This window comes from Doryrhamphus excisus, linkage group LG20, assembly GCF_037039965.1.
Source record: "Doryrhamphus excisus strain RoL-2023G ecotype Guam linkage group LG20, RoL_Dexc_Guam_v1.1, whole genome shotgun sequence".
Lineage (NCBI taxonomy): Eukaryota > Metazoa > Chordata > Actinopteri > Syngnathiformes > Syngnathidae > Doryrhamphus > Doryrhamphus excisus.
Genome location: NC_136376.1, coordinates 13,959,733 through 13,979,184, shown reverse-complemented (window position 1 = coordinate 13,979,184; position 19,452 = coordinate 13,959,733). Strand labels below are relative to the sequence as shown.

At 39.6% G+C, this 19,452-nt stretch overlaps 2 protein-coding genes across 4 annotated transcripts in view; one reads left to right on the top strand and one right to left on the bottom strand.

The window, feature by feature from the left end:
* Positions 1 to 198: 198 nt before the first annotated feature.
* Positions 199 to 4,711, bottom strand: LOC131108008 (isoaspartyl peptidase/L-asparaginase). Its single transcript, XM_058058592.2, has 7 exons — positions 4,620 to 4,711; positions 4,259 to 4,449; positions 3,949 to 4,091; positions 3,365 to 3,528; positions 2,115 to 2,233; positions 1,901 to 2,011; positions 199 to 1,820 (listed from the first exon to the last, which is right to left on the bottom strand). The coding sequence occupies exons 2-7, from the start codon at positions 4,443 to 4,445 to the stop codon at positions 1,615 to 1,617; spliced, it is 930 nt and encodes a 309-aa protein (XP_057914575.2). The 5' UTR covers positions 4,446 to 4,449; positions 4,620 to 4,711; the 3' UTR covers positions 199 to 1,614.
* An 827-nt stretch (positions 4,712 to 5,538) lies between these two features.
* khdrbs2 (KH domain containing, RNA binding, signal transduction associated 2) overlaps positions 5,539 to 19,452 on the top strand; it is a 70,638-nt gene continuing 56,724 nt past the window's right edge. For all 3 annotated transcript variants that reach the window (XR_009120386.2, XR_009120385.2, XM_058058717.2), the window contains exon 1: positions 5,539 to 5,942. Coding sequence is in view for 1 of the 3 variants with exons in the window: in XM_058058717.2 (XP_057914700.2) it covers positions 5,852 to 5,942 (91 nt within the window). In the remaining 2 variants the exon portion in view is untranslated. The remainder of the gene's footprint in view (positions 5,943 to 19,452) is intronic.

The window sequence follows — 19,452 nt, the reverse complement described above, 5'->3', positions numbered from 1 at the left end:
GAGTCTTATTTAAGTAACTGGTGTTGCATAAAACGCCGCAAACAACACAACTGACTTTATGTTGTTAGTTTAATTTTATTATGAAAAAAGAAATTAACGGATATCGTGCTGTCACAGTGTTGTAATAACTTTATTGTACATGAAAGAAAACAAGCTCAAGCACAGTACACCAGCCGAGGTCAACACAAAAGCAGTGTGCAGATATGGTAATGTATAGGTGTAATTTAGGTGATTCAATACCTAAATTCAGTACTAATAAATACGTGTGTAATGTCTGATCTTGAAACTGTTCCACAAATCACAATAGTGTTCATTCATTTTCTACCTCTTATCCTCACGGGGGTCTCAGGGTTGCTGGAGCCTATCCCAGTTGTCTTCGGGCGGGAGGCGGGGTACACCCTGGACTGGTCGCCAGCCAATCACAGGGCACATATAGACAAACAACCATTCACACTCACATTCATACCTATGGACAATTTGGAGTGGCCAATTAACCTAGCATGTTTTAGGTATGTGGAAGGAAATCGGAGTCCCCGGAGAAAACCCATGCATGCACAAGGAGAGCATGCAAACGCTACACAGAGATGGCTGAGGGTGGAATTGAACTCAGGTCTCCTAGCTGTGAGGCCTGCACGCTAACCACTTGGCCTGCCATGCAGCCCCACAATATTGTTTTTTTATAAATTATTATGGGAGATAACAAGACTGACAAAACGATCAACCCCACATTCGTTTACTTTCAGTAATTTTGCAGTAATGTCATGTGCACTGGGACATGCATCACACTGAGATATGTTTCTGATATATTGTTCTTGTCTGGTTACCTATATAGTAATCGTCCTAAAAAATGGTAACCAGAATAACAATGTACATGCACCGACATAGATAGATAAATATCTCTTCGACAGTGCATAAGTCATACCATAGGCAGATTTCTTTAGCCTCATTATATTTGGGTGGTGTACCTTATGTTGTGGTCTGTGCTTGTCTTTGAATAGAAAAAAATAGTCCAGGAACATATGATATATCCTATAACCCATGGAAAACCTTGAAACCTTTTTTGTGCTGTTTCCCTATTTCAGTGCTTTTTAGTTTCAAACATTATGGAAGCAAATTATGATGTTATCTCATAATTTCACCAAGTATTGCTTCAAAGTCTTTATGAATAAGACCACTGTTAGGCTAAAAGGCCTGTTTTGATAAAGCTCTTGCCAAGTTTTGTGAAAATCACAAATAAAGACTGGAAAAAGAATATTTTTATGGAACGGTTACAAAGTTCTTTTATTGTATACATGATTAAAACATGAATGTGCATGTCTGTTTGTTAACCACTTTGACAACACAACTCTCCTTGACAATTACTAAAATTGACTGCTGGTCATTTAAATTCTAATCTAATATAATGCAAATTGAACTCGGTAATTAAACTGACATACAATTAAATGTATGAGCTTGCGCAGCTAAAACATCTTTTCTTATCTCAGTTCATTGACATTTGTGTTCCAGCGTAGAAATAAAGATGTGATTTCACAGGTTAGTTAAAAAACTCTATTAATAATTTGTGTACAATTGCAGGATTGACGTGACTTGTAATCAAAGTTTGTGAATTTGTTATCAGGACAATTGCTCTTTTAATTTTTCATGTGGTTCTAATCCATAATGCAGTACATTATTGTCCACGGCGGCCCACGCCATTCTCTCAGTGGTAAATGTCGATGCCCACTGACCTGTCGGAGAAACAACAATGGCTCCACCAGCACCATGCACACGCTCTCCCATGTAACGCAGAGACATGTCAGAAGCCTCAGCCACTGATTTACCTGTGCGGGGCAAGATAAAACATACTTAATATATACATGAAATGAACAGATGAAGTCATTGCCAATCATGAAATGTAAACCTTGCTCAATGTGTGAAAGGATGTGTCTGGCCAGAGTGACTCTAAGGATTGACTCTCCGTGGCCAGTACAAGATACGGCGCCACTGAAGTTGTCTGCATATCCCCCACAGCCTTATTCACAAACGGGTGTCGACAAATGAAAGAAAATCAACACATAGTTAATAATAAAGCCCAAACATAAGTAGTTGAGAGAGATGAACAAATTCCACCAAACCGATGATGGGGGAGTCGCCAACTCTGCCGACCATTTTATTTCGGATGCCTCCAGTGGATGTGGCACAGGCCACATTTCCAGAGCCGTCCACAGCAACAGCACCGACAGTATCATGGGCCCTTGAATGACAATACACACACATAGTTCATCAACAATGTTAACCAGCTCATATTATTCCCTTAATAATTCTATATATACAGCAATCCCTTTTTTATCACGGTTAATTGGTTCCAGGCCCGACAGTGATAAGTGAATTTCTGCGAAGTGGGATTCCGTATTAATTGTTTTGTTTTGTTTTGTGTCCCGTCCAGCCATTGGGGCAGATAGTACTGTTGATCTAAATGCCCTTACATGCTAAACAGATTTGCTCTGTGTCAGGAAAGGTGTAAGCTACAACTCGCAGACCTCACAGCTAAGAGACCAGGGTTCAATTCCACCCTCGGCCATCTCTGTGTGGAGTTTGCATGTTCTCCTCGTGCATGCGTGGGTTTTCTCCGGGTACTCCGGTTTCCTCCCACATTCCAAAAACATGCTAGGTTAATTGGTGACTCCAAATTGTCCATAGGTATGAATGTGAGTGTGAATGGTTGTTTGTCTATATGTGCCCTGTGATTGGCTGGCGACCAGTCCAGACTGCTGGGATGGGCTCCAGCACCCCTACGACCATCGTGAGGATAAGCGGTAGAAAATGAATGAATTAATGAGTTTAGTTTAGTTTAGTTTAGTTTAGTTTAGTTTAGTTTAGTTTAGTTTAGTTTAGTTTAGTTTAGTTTAGTTTAGTTTAGTTTAGTTTAGTTTAGTTTAGTTTAGTTTAGTTTAGTTTAGTTTAGTTTAGTTTAGTTTAGTTTAGTTTAGAATTTTTGCTTTTTTTATGCTTGGAAATGATTAATTCATCACTTCATTCAATTCATTCATCAATTCATTAAATTCATCATGCACAATTAGCTGTAATATGCATATTTTTGTGATACTACATTACATAGCAGACATAAGAACATATGTATTATTATGCTGGGATAACTGACCCCCTTCATCAGGTGGCCCCGGCAAGACCAAAACATTTTAGAAAATGGCATTTTTTTCCACAGAAGTATGAGGACTTGGGACGTTTGGAAGGAGGAAGTGTCATAAAAGCAAATGTAAGTGCATAATTGTGACTTCTTCATCTTTCTCCTTTCTTACAACTCACTTCTTTTCTTATCAAAGACACAGAAGTAGAAGCACAAATGGGTGTCAAAGTTAAATCATACCAGCGAGAGTTGAAGTTTTCCAATACGCCCATCACATAATTCTTGTGCTTCTCCCATTCTTTTCTCTCGTAATTGGTCACCAGTGTATCAGCGGGAACTGTGGCTATGCCAATGCTCTCTGCAAACAGGTTTGCACCGCTGCCTGTCAACATGACGTGGTCAGTCTGGGGATTGCCATGACAGCAGAGAAAAGAAAATATATTAGCTGTGAAAATTTCATCAATAAATGCTCAGAAATGTGTCAATCATGTTGAATTGGATCGTGTGTTTTTATATCCTGAAGTAATGGTGACATTTTACGGTGGTCGGAAAGTGCAAAACACTTAAACAAAGTGTGAAACACTAAACTAATTAACATTTCAGAAAACAAATTAAACAACCAACTAACTTCAGTTACGTCCATTCATCCACTTATCCTCATTAGAATGGAGTGGGCATGCTGAAGCCTATCCCAGCTGACTAAGTTCAAGAACTTCAGTTATGTTTAATAACTAAATAGTCCCATTGTGGGGGAGTAAGCGGGGCGAGCAGAAAACTCCACAAAAGATCAGTAAAGCCAGATGACACGATTAAAGCTATATCACCTTCTCCATCACTGCCCGCGCCAATGAAACGGGGTTGGCGATGTTCTTCACCGATGACACAGCGCCGCAAGCGAGTGTCTTCCCATCCATGATAATGGCGTCCAGCTCCACTTCGCCGTTTGTGTTTAGAGCTGCTCCATGACCTTCAATATCGACACACATTATGCTAGTAAATGCTGAGGCCACAAGTTACAACTGAACAACAAAGTATACACCACCCTACCCCAAATATGGTACTTTCTTTCAATAATTGCCTTCACTACAACAGCTGCTTCAGCATACCTGCACATGTGAGGATTATTCTGCTTACCTGCATTAAACACAGCGTTATCTTCTAGGGCCCGCACGGCTGACTCGACAGCATCCAGCGCACTGTTTGCGCTTTGCAGCACAGCAAAGCCTTTGCGTGCTGCTGCCTTTACTCCATCAACTGAGACCTTGGTGAGGTCATCGGGAATGGCCCACGCTCCACCGTGCACGACTATGACAGCTGACATCTCCCTACAAAAGTACTTGGTCAGTGAATGTCACACCAGTCGTGGATGGGTAAGAAGCCCCTTTATTATCTGACATATGCACCGTTATAATACACTTCTACATGTTTCAGTACCAAGTGGAAAAAAACATTACATTCAAATGTAATAATCTCAACAAAGTGTTGAGCAATTTACCTGTCAGATGCGAGTACGTTGCCGCAGTCTGCTTATTATGTAACAAAATGCACTTTGCTTCCAATCACAACCCCCAGTCACTGTACTTCCGGTTGGCAGAGTTCGGCAACAAGGTCACGTGATTCATTAGCCCGCGAACCCTTGCCAAGTGAAATGACGTCACGCCCCTTAAAACGAAAACTTTAACTCAGTACGACCAAACTAAGATCATTTAAGTCAACTGTATAACATTCTCATTGGGATTGGGATTGTTAAAACTGTTAAGAAATACACTACAGTTATTATATGCTTGATATACATCCAAGCTAACCATAGCTGGCAATTTTATGACAATATTACTTCTCTTGTTTAGAAGGTTAGTGTAGTTACTCAAAATCAAAGTTGAAAATGAAAGAAAAGCTAAAAAAAAAAAACAAGTTAAAACAAAAGGCGGCATGTAGCCTCAAATGAACTTGTATTATTTTGTTAGGCTCTGTGGAATGTGCACTGCTGGTGTATGACCACTAGAGAGCAACAACAATCCACCGTAGTATACCGTACAAATTAGAATGACTGTGCTTGGTGAGAGACAACGTGTATTTAACATTTACAGATACACTAATTTACAGTAAAACAAACTGCAACCTCATTGTTTTATATATCTTTTGTAGAATTCCAAATCAAGCCTGCAGCCACAGAACATTGACCTCTGCGTTGCAAGCGACGATTGCTCATTAAAGAAGTATTATATGGACGTCTCTATTCATAAATGTGTTATTTGGGCAAAATCAAAACATAGTGCAGGCTATGTCAACATAATTACTCTCAAGGCTTTAGTCTGAATGCAAGTTTTTCATAAAGTCAAATACTGTAGGTCGGAGTCACAATTTGGATACAACGTGGAGGGACGAAGGGGTGTCTTTGTTCTGCAGCAGCGTCAGTCCCGGCATGTGTATAATCCTGGTTCGGAGAGGGGCGGGGAAGCAGCGTGCAGTTCACACCCAGTGCGAGTGTGAGCTTCTGGCGGGGTGCTGAGGAGGAGAGGCATCAGCCAGAGGTGGAGGAGATGGGCTCACATATATGAATCACATGTTCACCTGCAGACGGGAAAGAATCTCAGAAACATTGGAGGACGACCAATTTGGGCTTTTCTTTGCGTGTGAGGAATCCGTGTTGTAGGTTACTGCAGCCGCCAACATCAGGAGCTTACTATCGGACGTCTGCACAACCTGAATAAATCTACATTGAGAAGAATGCATCCAAACAACTACTTACCTGAGCTGGAGGCTGAGAAAAAGACGTTGGACCCTCAGTTTGTTCATGCTGTTCGCCTGCTTGCGGAGGGTAAGTGAAGCCTTATATGCAGTCATAAGTGTTTATTGTGACATGTGCATAACTTTTTTTGTCAACATCAAGTAAGCGAAGTCCTGGGAAGTCCTCAAATATGGAATGGATAAACAATGATGATGAGATGCTGAAATCATGTGGTTATGTGGTTGAATCCATACAATGTAGTCAGAGGGGCTTGCAAGGCTTTTCTTTGTTTTAATGGAAACACAATTAATTTTTTTTTTATGTTTAATATGCACCTATTAACTGTTGTGAAGGTGAGTGCTAATACGGGTAATCCATTCTCATATGCTGAGTACAACCATGGGGAATCACTTACACTGAGACAGGTGCTCTGTTGTTATTTAACACTAACCATGCAGAATAGTCATCAGAGTTATTATATACAGGCTATGTGTCATATTTAATAGGAAGATTATCACTGCTAAGAAAAAGTGGAAATAATCTCAGCTGGTTTAATGCAAGGATGTAATGTATTCTGTGTGACAATGGCACGCCAATGTGCTGAATTAATGAATGAATGTATTTGAGTGTCAAGAAAAGAAATGCATTTTTCATCTTATCAAATAATATGGAATTATACAAACACGCACAGTATATATGTAAATGGGCCCATTCATGTGTCATGTCAAAGGGATGCAATTCAAAAGATAGCATTGACAGCATCATGTAATATGCATGAATATACAGGTAACACTTTGTATTCTCCACTGGGATGCAGAATGGAAGCATACAGATACATAGCGTGTTTGGGAATGTGTTGATGAAACACCTGACGGCCGCACACTCGTCTCTCACTGGGATTCAAATAGGAGCACAAATAGAATCCTCTGCCTCACAGTAAGGCAGACGTAATTCCCACAAGGCTGGCTCTCATATCCACAAACCGAGTCATCATTACTGATCATGTTCAAGTCTAGCTTTTTTATTGCATACTGTACTGTCATTTAAATAGTATTATTTATTTATGAAGTTGTACATAGAGAACAATTGAATTCATGAATTGAAGTTTCCAAGGTAGAAGTTCTTAAAGTTTTATTCACCCAAGAAGGTAAAAAAAGTTCTGAAGAGCTTCAACTTCCAACTTCAACTTGTATTTGACAGAAATATAAGATTTACAAACTTATGTGTGTTTTATTAATATTTTTATTATTTTCATAATTTTAATGATGTGTGGTTTTCACTACAATTCAATAGAAGCATCGTTGGAAGACAAGCCATTGTAAATCATCCATCCATCCATTTTGTATACCGCTGGTGGTAGGGTCGGGGTATGCTGGAGCCTATCCCAGCTGTCTTTGGCCAAGAGTACAGTCTGGACTCGTCGCCAACCAATGGCAGAACACATATAGACAAACAACCATTCACACTCACATTCATACCTATGGACAATTTACACATTCCAAATTAACCTTGCATGCATTTTGGAATATGGGAGTAAACTAACAAAAATATAATCTCCTTGTTGGAAGTATCGCTTTTGGTTTGTTTTCTTAAAACACTTCAGTGCAAAATCCTACAAATACTTAATCACAGTACTTGAGTTCAAACCAAATGATTTTCCAACAACATCACTGGAGGTCTGTAAGTGGGTTAGGGATTTTTCTTTTGAATCTTTTAGACATTAGTAGTGAGACTAAAAGTGTGGTGAGACCAGCCATGTTGTTTGGTCTAGAGACGGTGCCACTGAGGAAAAGACAGGAAGCACAACTGGAGGTAGCAGAGATGAGGATGCTGAGGTTCTCGTTGGGAGTGACCAGGATGGATAGGATCAGGAAGGAGTACATCAGAGGGACATTACATGTTAGAGGCCTTGGAGATAAAGTCCTTTAGGCCAGACTGAGATGGTTGGGACATGTCCAGAGGAGAGATAGTGAATATATTGGTAGAAGGATGCTGCCAGGTAGGAGGCGTAGAGGAAGACCAAAGAGGAGGTTTATGGATGTAGTGAAGGAGGACATGAGGGTAGTTGGTGTGAGAGAGACAGATGCAGACGACAAGGTTGGATGGAGGAGATTGATTTGCTGTGGCGACCCCTGAAGGGAAGAGACGAAAGAGAAAGAAGAAGAATCTTTTAGATGTTAGTTCAAAAGTCAGTAAGAAATAACCACTTTTTCTTTCTGTACTCGGACTAAATTCCCATGAGTGGCCTGTGTGCTGTTCTGGTGAGTAATTATGAATATGAGTCGACAGCAAGATATACTGCATCTTCAGAGTTATAGATTCACCCATATTCATCATTCAAAGCCTTAATCCTGCATTATTTACATCAGGGACTAAGGTAAACACATTAGCATTGATTTACTGTAGTCTCAAATCGATGAAATCAATAACTTATATAGTTGTGTATGTCTTTCCAATTTTAATTTACTGCAACAAAGCCGTTGCTGGAGGGTGAATGGTATTATAATTCTCCTCCAGAAGGAATTACGAGCTATTTTTCGTGCATTTAGTAAAGCTTTGTTTTTCTGAAGGTCACCCAGTAAAGAAGTTCCTGCTCTTTCAATTTTAGCATGAGACCTTCAGCTCAGATGGACAGTCAAGGCCTTCACTTCTTACACTTGGCCTCACCTCTGACTGATGAATAGTTTGAGGCAAGAATATGAAAGGCAGACGGATGCATCAGAGGCCAAAGGCCAAATGAGTCCAGGACCAATTTTCAACACCTCAGCTTTAAATTTAATTGCGATATTGATCAATATCAAAACATCTACAACATCTAGTGATTTTAAAGGCTGTCCAAACTAAGATGTATTCAGCAGCTGAGGTCAAAGGTCAGATTAGTAGGTAGATATATATACCATATATTAAAGTAAGAACTCTTTGACTATGGACACAAGGCTCTGATCAAAAACTGAAAGATTTTGCACTTTCAGATCTACTGGAGGTTCTGAGCGGAGCTTCAAAATGCAAAAAGAAGAAAATGGAGCGAGACAAGAACAATTTTGTTGAAGCAATTTATTGCAAACAGTTATTAAAGTGAAATAGCCTGCTCATCACATTCACACCACAGCCTTTAAAAGGACAAATCTTGGCAAAAATGTCAATAAACCGCCTAGAAAGCTTTCTAGATCTTCCAGACTCTGCACCTCTTCCTGCAGTGTTTCCTGCCACGCACCCAAACAGTACCCGGAGAAAACCCACACACACGGGGAGAACATGCAAACTCCACACAAAGATTTGAACCCAGGTCTTCCCAATCTCCTGACTATGTAGCCAACATGCTAACCACTCGACCACCGTGCCAAGCCGACAGTGGCAATTGTTCAGCTGGTAAGGAGGGTAAAATGTCCACTTCCTTACAAGCCACTTGTCATCTACAGCAATATTGTTTATATCCTTTGGATCTAAATGACATTGTCACAGAGCAGTTTGATGAAGAATAACTTCTGACATGTCGACAAGTGCTGGAAGGTAATAATGATACAAAAGGTGATATTTGAACAAGCAATGTAGAGTATATACTCAGTAATTCTCTTCTGCTGCGGATAAAAGCAGATGTTTACATACTCTATGTAAACAAAACAAACATAGAAAGTAATGCAAACTACCTAAAAATATTCTTTCATAAAATTGCAGCATTTAGCAAATAGAAATTCATTTTCTACCGTTTATCCTCATGGGGTTTGCGGGGGGTGCTGGAGCCCATCCCAGCTGTCTTCGGGCGCGAGGCGGGGTACACCCTGGACTGGTGGCCAGCCAATCACAGGGCACATATAGACAAACAACCATTCACACTCACATTCATACCTATGGACAATTTGGAGTGGCTAATTAACCTAGCATGTTTTTGGAATGTGGGAGGAAACCGGAGTACCCGGAGAAAACCCACGCATGCACGGGGAGAACATGCAAACTCCACACAGAGATGCAAACAGAAATTATTTGGGTAATTCCAGCTGACCTAAAACAAGAAAAGTTTAATTCAGGAAGAGTTTTTTCTACTGACCTGAGTGCAACCCAGGCTTCCATATATGGGCATGCCCCCCTCCCTCTCTCTGATTAGTTCTGTTTAGAGTTGAAACACATGCCTGCAACAGAAGAACCAACTGACATAGCATACACACCTATTCCAACGAAGACACAAGCGTACAAATACATGTATTTAATTGTGTTGTATTCAGATATCTTTTTATCGCTTGCAATAATCACTGTTTTTCATATGTACATGCTGGCGTTCGTGGTTTCTCTCGTGTGTATAGATTCTATACACACGAGAGAAACCACAAACGCAGTTGGTTCTTCTGTTGCAGGCATGTGTTTGGCCAGCTATGTGGGGCGGGTTGAGCATGACCTGTGAACCAGGAAGTGCGGGAATCGGTGTGTGTGCTGTGCTCTGGTGGTGGAAGTGTGAAAAATAAAGTTGACTGGAAGCAGCCGTTCGCCGTGTTCTTTTTTGGTATTGAAATCCTTAAGCAAAGATTGATTTAAGCTGCTCGACATTGTTCTATACTATAGAACAATGTCGAGTGCATTATTGCCCACTTTTAATGCAGTTCGGCGCAGGATTGGATATATCGACAGTCCGGTTATATCGATATTTTTTCCGACTCCCGACAATATCGATATAACGAGACTTTACTGTATTCTAACAATCTTTCCAGCTGGTGGACACGCTAACTTTGCAATTCACCGCTACTTAAGAGTGGTTACAATCAATCATGTGATGCAGAAACGTGCACCGTGCACTGTCTTAGTTAAACCAGAGCCAGTCAGTAATGCTGATAGATACAGTCATTAGACTTTCCAGGATGTATCGGTTCTGATGCTGTGTTGAAATGTCTGCTGTTATTAAGATGCTGAAGAAACACAATGAAATGTTGTTCATATTGTGGAACAAATACAGTAGGCATATTAGTTCTGTATGTCTATCCTTTGGATCTAGTTGACATTGTCACTAAGCTTTTGACAAGGAATCGCTTCTGACAACATGTCTTGCGCTTGAAGGCACACAAATGATACAAAACAAGTGTGTTTAAAATATGTAGTCAGATCCTGAAACAAGTATACATCCTGTTCTTATGATAATTTAGTAAGAGCTTAATCATGCACTGTAAAATTGAAGAAAGTGGTCATTTTTTTGTAGTTCAATGAAACAAAAAAAAACCTACACAGTTACACAGTTGTACATATGTAAAAGGTGTCTAAAAATCTGTTAAAAAAAACAACAAATTATACTATCTATACTATAATGTCTTTAACACTAATTTAAAGAAAAATACACAAAATTTATATAACGGACAATATATACACTGTATTTTCTGGACTATAAGTCACATTTTTTTCATAGGTTGGCTGTTCCTGGGACTTATACTCCAGAGCGACTTAAATAAATAAAAATAAATCAATCAAATAAATGAAAATGAAATCAATGAAGTGTTTGTTACATAAACACTGGACACCTTTTCTGTTCATGTTTATTTTTTGTGTAGCTGAATAAGCATTGTGTTAGCATATCTTACACCTATTCAGCCTGTTCTCTATTCTTTTATTGTTAGAACTTGCCTTCCAAGAGGACTTAATGTCTGTTTTGGTCAATTAGTTTGTTAAATAAATTTCCCACAAAAAATGTGACTTATATGTTTTTGCAACCAAATTATGCATTTTTGGCCTTGTGCGACTTATACTATAGAGTGACTTATAGTCCAGAAAATACAGTAATAATGGACAATTAAACCTTTTTGTTTAAGCGTGTAACAAAACAATTCAGGTGCATTCTGAAATGCATTTTGAAATTAAGAAAATTGCAATGGAAAAATATGACTGAACAATGTGTGTTTTGCAAATTGACGTTAAACGATATTATTATTGTTTTTCTTAGACCAAATAGTACATTACATTGCACTGCTGCTCACCAAGCTGCACTCTTTTTGCTCTGTGTATGCTAAGCGGCCCCGCCTCCTCCCACAGAGATCGTGTGAAATCGTGTGACTGACAGGAAGTGTCATTCTATTCGCCATTGTTCTATAAAGCATCAAGGTGCTGAACCAATACACAGAGTGAGCCCTTGAGAGACACAAAAGCCGTCAAAATATTGTGTTCATTTTCATTCATCGTGGGATTGATTTATTTGTTATCCATTATATTTTTCTCATCAGGGAATAAAACTTTCCTCCACCTTTCAGTGTCCCATGTTTGGCACGCTAGTGCAAATTCTAAATGGGCAATTTTGTGGCTTTGAAGGAGACGAGGCCTTAGAAGACATTTTTATAGGATACATTTTTTGGGGGGTCTAATACTTGACTTTTTTGTTCCACAACCTTTTGGATCTTTTATGAAAACAACTGTCTTACTGTCCAAGAGGCTTTGCTTATGCAGCATCTGTGTGTCTTGTAAATTAGGCTTTAACTGAATGTCTCAATTAATATATTAAAATCTAGCTAAATAAAATGTTTTAATGACAAAAAGCAGACTTTTCAGTGTAGCCTGTCCACCATCTGTTGATGTTTACACATAGTGTAGAACTCACATAGACATACATCAGTTTGAACAGAATTAAGCCTCCGTTGTTCACACATTTTGCTTTCGTTTTTACTAACCATTGGAAAAGGAGCTCGTCACCAATGTGACAGATAAAAATACCCTTAAATGGCATCCATCAAAAGGACACAAAAGTTACATTTGGAGTAAAGTGAAACTGCATTACAAGGTTATCAAGCGTTTGGCGCCATTGTCGTTCACTTTCAAGGTCTGTAGCTTTTCAAGCAAATGAGTGAATGAGCCAGAGAATGGAGATGAGCACGGAGATGATAATAACTGCCTGTTCAGGGTTTGAATAGCACATTAAAACGCTGCGTCAATGTCAACGACTAAAGAAAGGCGAACATTTAAGAACACCAAATGACTCGTTTCATCTGAGTCATTTACTTCTCCTAAAGCGAAAGGGCAGATGTGAGAGCATAAGGCTAATTATCGTTCATTCTTTTGCAAATCAAGACTTGACCTTTCAGCATTTAAGATAAAATTATTTCACTTAATTACATTACCCTGAAGCTTCATTTGAATCAAACAAGCAGATGTAAAGTTTTTACAAAGTAAATTGAGGACCAGCTCAACTTTTCCACTTCTTACCTTCACCCTGCCATCTTTTTTGTAGAGTTTTGTAATATGTTTTTTTTCAGGGATATGGCACAGATATACTGAATCACATGTCTCCATGGTTGACAAAGGTTACAAGAAAATAGTTGTCATTTTGCAAGAAAATGTTGAAACGATACAAATACAGTGGTGCCTCTGGTTTTGTACATTTTGTAGCGTTTGGTTATCACCAAAAATCATTGCCAAAGACATATCCGTATCCAACGGCTGGACAGTGTGCCGAACAAATTAGTGTGTTTCCTCTTAGAGTCTGGACACTATAGACCAGGGGTCGGCAACCTTTACTATGAAAAGAGCCATTTTACCCAATGCCCACTGAAGAAAAATAGCCTGGAGCCGCAAAACATATAGTATGTTTAAAACAACATTGGAGGGAATTTGGGGGTATCAAAGTAGTTCAGATAAGAAAAGACGAGTTGGAGTACTCTTGATAGTTTTGGAGATAAACTTACATAAATGTATGTGTAAACTACTGTAAACGTAAAAACAAGTTCCCATGCCGCTGTTTTTAAACTATCTCAAATTTATTTTTTAGATTTGTAGGTAAGTATTACTTGTTTTTCTTCATGTACTGAACTGGATAGCAGTCAGAACTCACTCAGGATGCATTCATGGTCTCAGACAAAGTTGGATTTTTTAAAACTCATTACAAAAGACGTGCATTTTCCCCACTCGGGTGTTAAAAATATTCAAGCATCGCAAAGGGAGCCACAATAAAGAGTCTGAAGAGCCACATGCGGCTCTGGAGCCGCAGGTTGCTGACCCCTGCTATAGACTATGACAAAATTTACGGGGGAGGGGCAGACTATATATTTTACACGTAACAGTCCACCTGGTATTATTGTATCTGTAAAATTGTCATGCAATCTGCTATTATTATTTATTATTTTATATTTATATTTAAATATTTTTAAAATAATAAAATATTATAATAATTACAATAACATTAAAATAATAATTATTATATTATTATTATGTAAAATATGCAAATATAACAATAATATTATATATAATTAATATAATAATTAGCATTAATATAATAATTATAATAATCATAATAGCTCTAATAATAATTATAATAATCTAATAATAATCTAATAATAATCTAATAATAATCTAATAATAATCTAATAATAATAATAATAATTATTATTATTATTATGTGCTTGTGTCCCTTTTTTCAGGAGCACTTTGTAAACAACAGACCATGTCAAAAAACGAAATTGATAAAACCATCAAAAGGTTGGCTCAGGCCATGATGCCAGGTTGTATGTTGAGTTTAAATGAAATACTTTGGAAAGATTGGGCGGGCCGTATTCAAACACTTGGCGGGCCGGATGTGGCCCCCGGGCCGTAGTTTGCCCACCCCTGTCAAACCCCTGCAATCTGTCTATAGTATAGACAGATTGCGGCCAGGGAATCTTTAAATGGTTTTTATGAGGTGTTTGTGAGTAAACAACTCACAATAAACAACTTTGTGCTTTGTGTTATCTGTTCCCTTTCTTCCTCCTAATAAGCACTGTGTGCTCTACAATGTTGAGGTGTTCAAGCGCACTGCGTATTTCAAATACTCTTTCAGGCAGGCTGTGCCTTTCTTGAGTTTGCGAGGCCAGAATTTTGATAACGAAGGTTGAGAAACGGTGTTGAACTCAAAGTACCAAGGTAGTATCTATCACAAATTAGATTGGAATGTAAAGTTCATTTAGTCAACATAGGTTGCAGGGGGAATGGTTTCATGGAGACACATTACAGACAGGGATCTGCGCCGGTGTGTGTAATGATGATTGTACCTGCTTGTGAAGTATATAATAAAGTTCAAGTGGAAAATATACAGCTCTAACTGTCCGTCCAAGTTTTTGTACCGGGTTGCGGGGGTTCTGGAGCCTATCCCAGCTGTCTTCAGGCGAGAGACGGGGTACACATTGGACTGGTGGCCAGCCAATCCCAGGGCACATATAGACAAACAACCATTCACACTCACATTCATACCTATGGTCAATTTGGAGTGGCCAATTAACCTAGCATGTTTTTGGAGAAAACCTGTGCATGCACGGGGAGAACATGCAACCTCCACACAGAGATGCCTGAGCGGGGAATCGAATCCGGGCAAACCATTCGGCCAGGAAAAATTATGTTATATGTTAATTTCTCCTTTTCATGCATCATTTATATTTTGGTTGTTTTTTTTCCTGCATGTCACTTCAAATGCGCACCGCTTGGTAATTTGGAGTAAAGTTACAACGCATACCGCCATCTAACAGGTCACGCCATTCACATATTACTGATGGGCCGCCACAAATAAATGAATGATTGGGAAAGACTGGTATTATGATGGTGGCTTATACTGTTAATCCAGGCAAAAGCGATATGTAAACAACTTTTTACCGTAGATCCCCACGACCAAATGTGGCCCAAAATGGTGTTACATCTGGATAGGACGACTGTCAAAAATGAACCACTAACCTAACACGACGCCGGAGTCGCACGGCCAAGCACGTCTGAGCTTCAGAGGGGCCAAATTGTGCCCCATTAACCAGCAGACAACACATTAATCACCTCCATCGGCACACGGTCCACCGCTCAGTCATGCGCAGAAGAGCGGGAGACAGATGTGCTCAACACACACATGGACATCTCTGTGTGTTCGTCTGGACTACTCAGATTGATGATGTGTAGAAATCAAAGCCCCAACTTGCTTAGCAACAGAGCGGTTAACCAAGAAGTAACGTATGTTTACCTGAGGAACTTTAGCATTAATGAGCTTATATTCCACACTGGGAACAGCCAAGTCAGCATATTTTCTTTAGCTTTTACTCATTAAAATAAATTGGCAAATTGTGATGCTGAACCTGCATACTTTACAGTTGGCTCTATGATGACAGAAAGGAAGCGAGCTCTGACTACTAATTAATCACCAGTTGGTATCTCTTTAAAACAGGCATTTGGTCTTTTGTGAACATAAAACCCAAAATAGCGCAATTTTAATGCTAACATAAACCAAAAATAGCACCTTAAGGGCCTCTTCTTCAAACAAACATTCAGAGTTCAGCCTACGTTAGATAATATAAAGCCTCATGATATTCTGTTCTGTTCGGGAATCTTCCATTGAAAGCAACAGAAAGCTATTGGCCCACCATCAATTTGCTTGCCTTTTCACAACTCATTTACAGTATGTGTATGGTAATTGCTTTATTGGCTGCTCTTTAAAATCACTTTTTCACTGCGGCAGAGAATTTGAAAACCTTACAATTGGATTTATAATGTTTTTTCTTCATCACCGTGCTAACAGCTTTCAAATAGCACAGCTCAGTGAAAACAGAAGCAGCGGGAGACCCAACGCCGATGCTTATTGTCGGAGCCCTCTGCAATACATTCATTAGTCCAAAGCTGTAAAAGACAAAGCTAATTGCTCTCTTCAATCCATTCCGCCAACGGATTTACACTGCAAATCAGAGCGTGCTTACAGCTTCTTTTCGTCTTTGATTTGAATAAGCAATCAGTTATTGGAGAGTAATTAGATTTATTCATCTGTGGCCCTGTTGCGGAGCTTTTATAAGAGGCATGTCTTGAAGAAAGTAAATAATTAAAATAAAGCCAGCTTGTTGTTTTCAGCCTCTTTAAGTATTGCCTACAGCAATACGCTTTAAAGGTAGTTTCAGCTTGTGTGCATGCATTGCTTATGTGGATTTGAGTTATGCTTCCTTGACCTCTGAAGACGTTGTAGCGTGAACTAAAGTCCTGCAGGGTATCATTTTTAGTGGTGTGCAATGCCACTGATTTTCTTTCCATTTTGATACTGACAAAAAAAGTCTACCTGATATCGTTGATACTGATCCGATACAGATACTTTGCATAACCAATACATTTAAAAAAGTAGTGTATTTCAAGTCATAGCATGACATAGCTGAGGTGTATAATATAATATAACCATGTTAATATGCAACAGGCACATTCGCATGGCCTCAAACTATTTGAATCTCTTCAGTCTGGTTTTAGGGTGAACCACTCTACTGAATCAACCCTTGTGACAAACGATCTTCTGTTTTCTGCGGATTGCGACACCTCCTCAATATTATTATTACTAGATCTCAGTGCTGCCTTCGATACCGTTGATGACATTATATTACTGGAACGCCTTAAAAAACATTTTGGTGCTCCCGCTCCGGTACTTTCTCAGCTTCGATCGGATCTCCTGGATTCGACGTATTGTGTAGTTTATGATAATGTGACGACTAAGTACTGTGGTGTCACTAGCGGAGTCCCACAAGGATCAGTCCTTGGCCTACTTCTGTTGAATATTTATATGCTGCCGCTCAGCAACATCATTCGCAAACATAAGATTAGCTTTTGAATCAATTTTATATAGTGAACATTGTAACTCCTTATTTCTAAAATCACAAATACTTAAACTTCCTAAAATAATGCATAAAGCTAAAAATAACCAATTACTTAAAAATGTCATCCAATACTAAATTTGAAGCACTTCTATGCTAGGACTACGTTATGCTAGCCATAGCATTTCAGTATGTGAAATCAAACTATGGAATGGATTGAGTAAGGAAATCAAACAATGCACAACGATGAGCCAATTCAAGAAACAATACAAGCAGTTGATGTTTGCTAAATACAAGGATGAAGAGTCTTGAACCAGTCATGATGTGCTATATATATCACTATATTGACACGCACTATGGTACCCATTATGGCATCATCACCAGGATCATCACCAGGACCCCCTCATTCCACCACATCACCCCCATCCTGCAGCAACTCCACTGGCTCCCCGTGACTCAAAGAATCAACTACAAAATCCTTCTGTACACCTACAAGTCCATCCATAACCTTGCCCCCCCCCCCTCATCCACATTCTTAAGCCATCCCGTTCCCTCAGATCTTCCGCGTCCCTCCATCACACTGTACCCTCTGCACGCCTTAGCACTATGGGGAGCAGAGCTTTCAGCAGCTCTGCTCCCCAACTCTGGAACTCTTTGCCACCAGACCTCCGTAACTCTGCCACCCTTCCCATTTTCAAATCTAAACTCAAAACCCATCTGTTCAAACTTGCCTATTCCCTTTAACTGCTTCACATGCCCCCCCCCCTCCTCATATTTATTGTATGTTCTTATTTATTGTATGTTGTCTTTTATCTTGTATTTTATATTGGTGTTTTTATCTCCTGTACAGCGACCTTGGGTGTCATGAAAGGCGCTTTTAAATAAAATGTATTATTATTATTATTATGGCATTGGATGCTCATATCACCTCCTACTTAGGTACGAGGTGCATTATTAAAAACAAACAAACAAACAAAAACCTTAAACTGTATTATGGAAAGCAGGAAGTGAACAAATGTAACAGTTAGTGATTGTAAAAGTACCAGATGGAGGGGTAGGATTTAATAAGCTTTGCTTCTTCCTACTCCTTTTGGACATGTGGAACTGGGAACTGATTATGGGATGCACTCAATTGGAATCTGATGCATGCTGAAATGAGAATTGGCAGGGAACACACAAGGTAAGGTTCAACATGAGAGTGAGGGTCGGTACACTAGAAGTCAGTCCAATAAGGCAAAGGTATCCAAAAACAGCAGGCAGAAGAAAGGGTCGAAAACAGACAAGGGTCAAAAACCAGGCGAGACAGGAGACAGAAAGAGTAGCCGGCCATTAGGGGTTGGGGGGCCGGCTACAAATGGCACAGGAATCTCAGGCTGAGCTGAGTGAAAGTCGTTGATGGGGGGGGGGATCCAAAAGGAACCGGGAGGGTACCCATTGGCGTTCTTCAGGTCCGTACCCCTCCCACTCGACTAGATACTGTCAACCTCAGCCCCGCTGTCGAGCAGCCAATAATTTCCTGACTGTGTAAACAGGACCCCCATCAATGATTTGGGCGGGTGGCTTGCCGATGGGACCCCATCTTAGGATGATCATGAGTCAAAGCAGGGCTCTCCGCTTCGAAGAAATTGCAATTTAAAGAACAACCATTCCAAGGTGGTCCTCATGCTATGCACTCTGAGTTTCCACGTTTTGTGATTGAGTACACGCTCTCATAAATGAACTAATAACCGGACCTGCCTGAGATCTCGTTACAGCACACGCATTGGATGAACACGTGCTGCTCGCTGCAAGGTTCTCGCTCACAGCGGATGAACATAGTGTGTGCATCATTTGAAGCTTATTAATTAACTTTTTGCACTTCATTATGTCTCCCAAGTGTAAGGCAGGCTTTCTGGTGGGAATATACCACTTAAAAGAAATTGAACATCATCGCTCTGAGAAGAGAAACATCCACCAGTACTGGCAGCACTTTTGATATTCAATGGTCTTAAGGTTATTAAGGATAAAGATTGCATCGTTCTGCATGTTAAAACATTTACTTTAAGTGCAGTGATGTTATTATTACTACTTTC

What these genes read in the sequence shown, in the direction of transcription:
- LOC131108008 (XM_058058592.2), bottom strand. Translation starts at nt 4,445, where the DNA reads ATGTCAGCTGTCATAGTCGTGCACGGTGGAGCGTGGGCCATTCCCGAT. An exon ending in CGCGGGCAGTGATGGAGAAG is followed by an intron (nt 3,529 to 3,948) that starts GTGATATAGCTT and finishes GGCAATCCCCAG; the next exon opens with ACTGACCACGTCATGTTGAC. An exon ending in TGGCGACTCCCCCATCATCG is followed by an intron (nt 2,012 to 2,114) that starts GTTTGGTGGAAT and finishes TTTGTGAATAAG; the next exon opens with GCTGTGGGGGATATGCAGAC.